General features: G+C 39.1%; 1 protein-coding gene across 1 annotated transcript; it reads left to right on the top strand.

Moving 5' to 3' along the window:
- The first annotated feature begins 2010 nt into the window (after window positions 1–2010).
- LOC121777107 (phosphoenolpyruvate carboxylase-like) lies at window positions 2011–6863 on the top strand. Its single transcript, XM_042174248.1, has 11 exons — window positions 2011–2096; window positions 2364–2554; window positions 2946–3337; window positions 3447–3531; window positions 3639–3861; window positions 3991–4094; window positions 4213–4300; window positions 4474–4628; window positions 4717–5715; window positions 5794–6180; window positions 6263–6863. The coding sequence occupies exons 2-11, from the start codon at window positions 2387–2389 to the stop codon at window positions 6554–6556; spliced, it is 2895 nt and encodes a 964-aa protein (XP_042030182.1). The 5' UTR covers window positions 2011–2096; window positions 2364–2386; the 3' UTR covers window positions 6557–6863.
- Window positions 6864–8637: the final 1774 nt, after the last annotated feature.

The raw sequence follows: 8637 nt of genomic DNA, 5'->3' as shown, positions 1-8637 counted from the left end.
CAAGGCATATTCTTTAATCAGTCAAATTATTAAAGTGAAATGAACAGAAAATATTGAAAACATCTCACTTAAATATCGATTCGAAAAGAGCAATTAAGACCATCCGCAACGCTGTCACTTATCCGTCCATTAACCGTCCCTTAAATTACTATTTATGGCTCCACTGTACTTTTTTACTCCATCTCTTAACTAAGGGACGGAACCTGCAACCCTTCATCTCTTATCCGTCCCTTAAATTACTATTCATTCAATTTCATTTTTTATTTTTATTTCCAACAAATTCAATTAATAAAAACATACTTCATTAAAAATAAAATAAAATTACAACACAAAATAAAAATACAACTTAGAATTCAAAAAAATAAAAAAAAATACATAATTAAAATCCTAAAAAAATAAAAATTACATAATTTAAAATGCAATTTTATAGAAAATAAAAAAAACTACTCCGCTGGCAAATCATCTCCCGAAAGCGGTGGAGGGTGGAGGTGCACTGAAGCCACCTGGAGGAGGAATACCAAGTTGTCTTGCCATAAAAAAAATAAAAGGAAAAAGGAAAAAACGGTAATATAACGGTAATATTACCGTTTTTTATTTTTATTATTTTTTATTTTTTTAAAAAAATGATTTATTGCGCCAGCGTGACGATGCCCACTCGAGGGCCGGCGAGTGAGCGTCACGCATGGCGCCGGAGCGTGGCGAGACGTCTCGGCGCGTGGCGAGACGGAACGCTGAGCGGGCTGGGGGCGAGACGGGGCGCTGCAACGCGTCACGCCGCCGTCTCGTCCCTTAGTGACGGAATACGGGCCACCCGCGTGCGGGTGGCCTAATGGAAATTAAAATTGATATGGAACAAAAAGTTCCGAAATCGAAATTCGTGTAGATTAAAACTAAATCGTGCATTATATTTAAACCAAACACTTTAGATTATAAACTCCCTAGTTTTGTATTTATAATATTATTCAGTATGGTGATCAGTCGAATTGTGACAATACAAGAAACTAAATATTAGTATTTGCACAAGAGTCTGAATATGTAACCTACTACTATTTGTGGAAACAAATGTTTATTGAATAATTTGCATTTGCTTTGAATTGTACAATTTTCCTCAATTTAATATACTAGGAGTAATTTTTTTAATAGAATTTTTTTATTTAAATTTATGTATATATAAAAAAAATGGAGTTTTGAAACGGATAGAGATCAAGATCCAAATCTACAAAATTTGCATGAAACTCTGTGTACGGATATAAACAATACAACCCACCGAATTCTTTTTCTTGTGTCCCAAAAAATAATTGAAAATCAGTTAAAACAATATAAGCTTAAATTTTTTCAATTAAAATAAGTTTCCATCATCTATGGATAATTTATTAATTCATACTTTCTCCGTCTCAATTGATTAACACTCACCGTTTCACTTGACATAAATTATAAAAAAAAAATAGTGAAAGGTACGTGAAAAAAGTTCATGCAACATAAGTACTACTTTTATATATAATTTTATAATAAAATATAAGTGGAATAAGTTAGTGATATACGAGTCCATTAAAGTATAGTAAATAAGAGTGTCAATTAATCAGCGACGGACGAAAAGAAAAAATTGGTGTGAATTAATGAGTGACGGAGAAAGTAATTTACTAGCAAATAATATTGTTTTCATTATGAATAGACAATTATTTAACACATCAACAATGACAACGATGACATCCACACGTAATTTTCATATCATATACTACTGCACATAAAATAATTGATAACTAATCCAATTTCATGACATCTATCTGATTTTACAAAAAATAATAATAAATCCAATTTAATGATTTCTATCTGATTTTTAAAATCCCAGGACTCACCAAATTTAACAAAATTCCATAATTTTTTTTCCAGTAATTTATTTAATTGTTTTGAATTGTCCAAGAAAAGTACTCCATTTATTTATTCACCACCAAAAAAAGCATCATTTTGTATCTATATATAACTGCTCTTGTCCCTGCATCTTTTGTCCTTAAATCACACACTCTCTCACTCACTCACTTCCTCACTCTCACTTTTGGATCCCCTTCTTGCTCAAGAATATACCATCCCAGCTTCAGGTACACTGTGATGGACTCTTACTCACCTCAATTTCAATTTCCACTATCACACCAGCACAAAAATCCGCAATCATACTACATAAATACTAGTAAAATCGATCAATTTTGATTGCGATTGTCAAACATTTTGCATGAAGATCACCTTTTGCAACTTCCATTGACGCTACATTCACGCTGATTGATTGAATCCGTGATTTGAGCGATCAATTTTTTTTCTAGGTTTTCTCAAATTGACTTCGTTTTTTGTCTCTCTCTGTATTTTAATAGAGTTGGGAGTTGAATCGGCGGCGATGGCTACGAGGAATCTGGAGAAGATGGCATCAATTGATGCCCAGCTGCGTCTCTTGGTTCCTGGGAAAGTTTCTGAAGATGATAAGCTTGTTGAGTATGACGCTCTGCTTCTGGATCGGTTTCTCGACATTCTTCAGGATTTGCATGGAGAGGATCTCAAGGAAACGGTACAACACCATGTTTTTGGCTTTGTTTTGTTCTCGATTTGGTTTTGGAGATCTGGATTTGGCGGTTTTGACTAAATTGAGTGTTTTTTTAGTGTAAAAATCTGATCTTGTGTGTTTTGTTGGTTTGTTGATGCGACAAATGTTATGAAGATTGAGCTTTGTGATTATTCTGATAATCGATGTTTTGAATTTGAGGATTTTTTATTTGAAAAGAGTGGTTTGTTGTGATTGAATTTGATTTGACAATGAGTAAACACAGGTCTTGGAAGTTTCTAGAAGCTTATTTATCAATTCCACTTTTTCTTTTGTGATTTGGGAATAGTATGAACTTGTTAAGAGTGTTTTGGTTTGATGGAGTGAATTGAAACATGTATCTCTTCCATCACTGTAGGTGCAAGAGTGCTATGAGCTTTCAGCCGAGTACGAGAACAAGCGTGATCCGAAGAAGCTGGAGGAGCTTGGGAATGTGCTGACAAGTTTGGATCCGGGCGATTCGATTGTTGTGGCGAAGGCCTTCTCTCACATGCTTAGCTTGGCCAACTTGGCCGAGGAGGTCCAGATTGCTTACCGCAGGCGGAACAAGAAGAAGAAGGGGGATTACACCGACGAGAACTCTGCCACCACTGAGTCCGACATCGAAGAGACTCTCAAGAGACTTGTGGTTGACTTGAAGAAGTCTCCTCAGGAAGTTTTCGACGCGTTGAAGAATCAAACTGTGGATCTGGTCTTCACCGCTCATCCTACTCAGTCTGTGCGAAGGTCGCTGCTTCAGAAGCACGGAAGGTTGGATCTGCTGATTGCTATGTGCTTTTGGACTAATAATTGCATTTTTCTCATGATCTGGATGAATCTTCTCTTTGACTCTCATTGACTTAACCTGTCTTTTTTTCAGGATTCGGAATTGCTTAGCTCAGTTATATGCCAAAGACATCACTCCAGATGATAAACAGGAGCTTGATGAGGCTTTACAAAGAGAGGTGAATTATCAAGGCCTTTAATTTTCGAGAGCAGTTTGAAAAAGTGATGATGTTACGTAATGCCTATTGTTGTATAAATTGCTTACGTGCTTTCCAAATGTTTCTAGATTCAAGCTGCTTTCCGAACTGATGAGATCCGAAGGACTCCCCCTACTCCCCAAGATGAAATGAGGGCGGGGATGAGTTACTTCCACGAAACAATCTGGAAAGGTGTACCAAAATTTTTGCGCCGTGTTGATACAGCCCTGAAGAATATCGGGATCGATGAGCGTGTTCCTTACAATGCTCCTCTGATTCAGTTCTCCTCCTGGATGGGTGGAGACCGTGATGGTATAACCCCGATGCTCCAAATTATTGCTTTATGTTTTCTTCTTGATTTGATGAAATTTAACTGTACATAACAGGGCATTATGTTATTTTCCCCTCACTATGTTTAACTATATATTTAACGATTTGCAGGAAACCCAAGAGTAACTCCGGAGGTCACTAGGGATGTTTGCCTGCTGGCAAGAATGATGGCTGCGAACTTGTACTATTCACAAATCGAGGACCTCATGTTTGAGGTATATGGTTACTATAATTGTAGATATTCAGCAGAACTCTAGAATCTTTGGTTATGTTGAGCTATGCCTTGAGACAATTTAAGATCCTGTTTCTTCTAACTCTGCAATCTTTCTCCAGTTGTCCATGTGGCGTTGCAGTGACGAGCTTCGTGGTCGAGCTGATGAATTCCTCACCTCTTCAAAAAGAGATGCCAAGCATTACATAGGTAGCCAACCAACTCACACGAATGATTCCATCTATTTTCTTGATTTTGAGTGAAACTGGCATCTAGTGCATTTTGATTTTCATATAACTATTGGTTTCCGTGGCCATTTGGCATTTGACGCCATCCCTAGCGCTGTATGAAATTTAGGACTCTTTATATTCCTTGTCGTGCAGAGTTCTGGAAAACAATCCCCCCGAGCGAGCCCTACCGTGTCCTTCTTGGTGAAGTAAGGGATAAGCTCTACCAGACACGTGAGCGTTCACGTCATTTGCTCGCTCAAGGAATGTCTGAGATCCCAGAAGAGGCAACTTACACCAACATTGACCAGGTATTTGAGAAAATTTCACGATGCCACTCGAATCATCCTTAATACGTAGAATGTGTAGACTGACTTAATTAGCATGAACATTTTGCAGTTCTTGGAGCCACTTGAGCTCTGCTACAGATCTCTTTGTGCTAGTGGTGATCGAGCAATTGCTGATGGTAGCCTTCTCGATTTTCTGAGGCAAGTTTCCACTTTTGGCCTCTCACTGGTGAAACTCGACATAAGGCAAGAATCAGACAGGCACACCGACGTCCTTGATGCCATTACTCAATACTTGGAGATAGGTTCATACAGAGAGTGGTCAGAAGAACAACGGCAAGAATGGTTGCTGTCCGAGCTCGCAAGCAAAAGGCCCCTCTTTGGTCCAGATTTACCAAAAACCGAAGAAATTGCTGACGTTTTAGACACGTTTCACGTCTTGGCAGAACTTCCATCTGATTGCTTCGGTGCCTACATTATCTCCATGGCAACCGCAGCGTCTGATGTGCTTGCAGTTGAGCTTCTGCAACGCGAATGCCACGTGAAGAATCCTCTGAGAGTTGTCCCACTTTTTGAGAAACTGGATGATCTTGAAGCCGCACCAGCTGCTGTCGCACGCCTTTTCTCGATTGATTGGTACAAAAACAGAATCAACGGCAAGCAAGAAGTCATGATTGGGTATTCCGACTCTGGTAAAGACGCCGGTCGTTTGTCAGCCGCCTGGCAGCTGTACAAGGCTCAGGAGCAGCTTGTTGAAGTTGCAAAGAAATACGGAGTGAAATTGACGATGTTCCATGGGCGAGGTGGGACTGTGGGCAGAGGAGGCGGCCCTACTCACCTTGCTATTTTGTCCCAACCACCAGACACGATCAACGGATCTCTTCGTGTCACAGTTCAAGGAGAAGTCATCGAGCAATCGTTTGGCGAGGAGCACTTGTGCTTCAGAACACTCCAGCGTTTCACTGCTGCCACGTTGGAACATGGTATGCGTCCCCCTGTCTCCCCCAAGCCAGAATGGCGGACGCTTCTGGATGAGATTGCCATCATTGCTACTGAGAAGTACAGGTCGATCGTCTTCCAGGAGCCTCGTTTTGTAGAATACTTTCGCCTGGTAAGTGTCCACAAAACGTTATAATTCAGTATACGGTATACCACTTGTGAATATAACGGTATTTATGAACTGTTTTAGGCAACACCGGAGCTTGAGTATGGTCGAATGAACATTGGTAGTCGTCCATCCAAGAGGAAGCCGAGTGGAGGGATCGAATCACTGAGAGCCATTCCTTGGATTTTCGCATGGACTCAGACCAGATTCCATCTTCCCGTCTGGCTAGGCTTCGGAGCAGGATTCAAACACGCCATAGAGAAGGACATACGAAGCCTCAAAATGCTGCAAGACATGTACAACAAATGGCCCTTCTTCAGAGTCCAAATCGACTTGGTTGAAATGGTGTTCGCCAAGGGAGACCCCGGCATTGCTGCCTTGTACGACAAACTCCTCGTCTCTGAAGACCTCTGGTCGTTTGGTGAGCGACTGAGGTCCGACTACGAGCAAACACAGACTCTTCTGCTCCAGGTGAACTATCTAATACTGATTTGATTTCCACAACATTTTCAATTTATGTTGAGATCTGATCAATTTCCTTGTTTCTTGACAGATTGCCGGGCACAAGGATCTTCTCGAAGGCGACCTGCACCTGAAGCAACGGCTTCGTCTCCGTGACTCCTACATCACAACGCTGAATGTGACCCAGGCGTATACACTGAAGCGAATCCGCGACCCACACTACCATGTGAAGCTGAGGCCGCATATCTCGAAGGAGTACATGGAATCCAAACCTGCTGACGAGCTCGTCAAGCTGAACCCAACGAGCGACTACGCCCCAGGGCTCGAAGACACCCTCATCTTAACCATGAAGGGTATTGCTGCTGGACTACAGAACACCGGTTAATTTAACTCGCGTCTTCTTCTTCATCCCCGGCTTCATCCAACCTGAGACGTTTTCCCGTTCTTCACTGTGTACGGCTACGATCGACCTCGTCGAAGAGTGTTGATCATCTTCCTTTTTCTTGTTCTTGCACAATGTGTCGATTCAGCCTGGTCTGATCTATCTATCTCAATAAATGACACTAGTTTATTGTGCCTTTCCATTTCAATGTAATAAGGTCTGCAATGACACTATGAAAGTGACATTTGAGAAAAGGACCTTAATTTAAGGTTTTCTTAACTCTTCTATGAATTTTCTCTTTTTTATCTTATTTCTGTTTACATAGTCAAAGAATTGCACACAGACAGATACAGTAAAACGAAATGCATAAAGTGATGATCTCTTTTTATCTTATTTCTGTGTCGATAATTGCCACTAAACTGATCTTCCTCTCTCAAAGTAGTGTATAAGTTTTACTCCCTCCGTCCACCATTAGGAGTCCCATTCATGGGCGGCACGGGTTTTAAGAAATGTTAATAAAAGTGAGTGGAAAAAAGTTAGTGGAATATGGGTCCCACTTATATATTAGTTTTAAATTAAATATGAGTGGAATGAGTTAGTGGAAGGTGGGACCCTAATACCATTTATTGTAAAAGTGAACCGGGACTCTTATTCGCGGACGGACTAAAATGGAAAAACGGGACTCTTATTCGCGTAAAAGTGAACCGGGACTCTTATTCGCGGACGGACTAAAATGGAAAAACGGGACTCTTATTCGCGGACGGAGGGAGTACCATTTAGTAGTTTAATTATTCCTCGAGATTTACATATTTAGCCCAGCCAATGTGGAGAATGAAATATTTAATTTGGAATGCAATAAACGTTGATAATTGTGTGAATATATAAGTATTTAGATGCACGTGGTGCATGACAGCATATACTAACTAAAATTAATTAGTTAATCCCAAGAGGATACGATCAGCTTCATTGACAAATAGGAGATAATCAAAGTATATATAACTAATACTCCCTCCGTCCCGAGCTACTCGCTCCTTTCCTTTTCGGCACGGAGATTAAGGAATGAGTGTATAGGAAAGTAAAAAATGACGGCTGTAGGTGAAAATTTTTACTAAAAATGGAAAGAGTGCAAGTAACTTGAGACGCCCAAAAAGGAAATAAGTGCGAGTAGCTTGGGACGGAGGGAGTATTCACTTAGATCAAAATGATCTAGTTTACTATATGGACCTTTTAATTCACAATATGCATTTGAAAACAAGGAGCGAACCAAAACAACATTATAGTGAAGTATTTATTCCGTGAAAGATTTAGTTCAGTGTAATGACATTTTGGTTCACTCTTTCGTATAGTGAACTAAATCACTATTATAGTGAACTAAATTCGTATTATCTAGTTATGCATTTAAGTAGTGATTTCCCTATTTCACTACTCATGGTGGCGTGTTTATAAATCAATTGGTGTATCATAATGTATTACGCCGGAAATGGACTAGATGAGATAATCGAAAAAAATTGTAAACTTCATGATTTATTATAATTTTTTTAAAATTAAGGACAAGCTAAAATTTAACCGTCTTTCATGATTTTACAATCACTGTTCAAACCTTATTGAATAGATCAAAATTTATCAAACTTTGCGATTTAAATGACTATGATCCTCCTTCCCATAATTTATTTTTCATTTTATCTGTCCACAAAATTATTATACTTATATTTTTAGCAAGTTTTTCTCCCTTGTCTTATACTTTTTCCACTACTTACTTCAGTCACTTTTTCTTTTCATCTCTAGTATAATTTCGTTGAAACTCGTACCACCTCCAAAGTCCCTATTGGGTGGAGGGATTAGTAAATATATTAAGTTGGATATCTAGTGCATATGTTATACTAAGAGTTAATCTTGCAAATTAAGCATGATATTAAAAAAACATAGATATGGATAAAAGAAAATGTAACTAATGCCATTACATTCCATTTCATAACAAGAAAAGCTAGTACATCCAAAGAAATGGGAATTAGCTAAAGATTTTTATTTTTGGACTCAAAGTAGTCCTTATTCATCCCTAGCTACATGGCAAATAAACTAGAAAC

Source organism: Salvia splendens, chromosome 18, assembly GCF_004379255.2.
Source record: "Salvia splendens isolate huo1 chromosome 18, SspV2, whole genome shotgun sequence".
In the NCBI taxonomy this organism is placed as follows: domain Eukaryota; kingdom Viridiplantae; phylum Streptophyta; class Magnoliopsida; order Lamiales; family Lamiaceae; genus Salvia; species Salvia splendens.
Note: the sequence above shows the minus strand (reverse complement) of the source record. Positions and strands in the feature narration are given on the sequence as shown.

Bases quoted from the DNA above. Each gene is read 5' to 3' on its own strand.
- LOC121777107 (XM_042174248.1), top strand. From the start codon at position 2,387: ATGGCTACGAGGAATCTGGAGAAGATGGCATCAATTGATGCCCAGCTG. The intron at 2,555-2,945 runs GTACAACACCAT...CCATCACTGTAG, and splicing joins GAGAGGATCTCAAGGAAACG to GTGCAAGAGTGCTATGAGCT. The intron at 4,095-4,212 runs GTATATGGTTAC...ATCTTTCTCCAG, and splicing joins TCGAGGACCTCATGTTTGAG to TTGTCCATGTGGCGTTGCAG.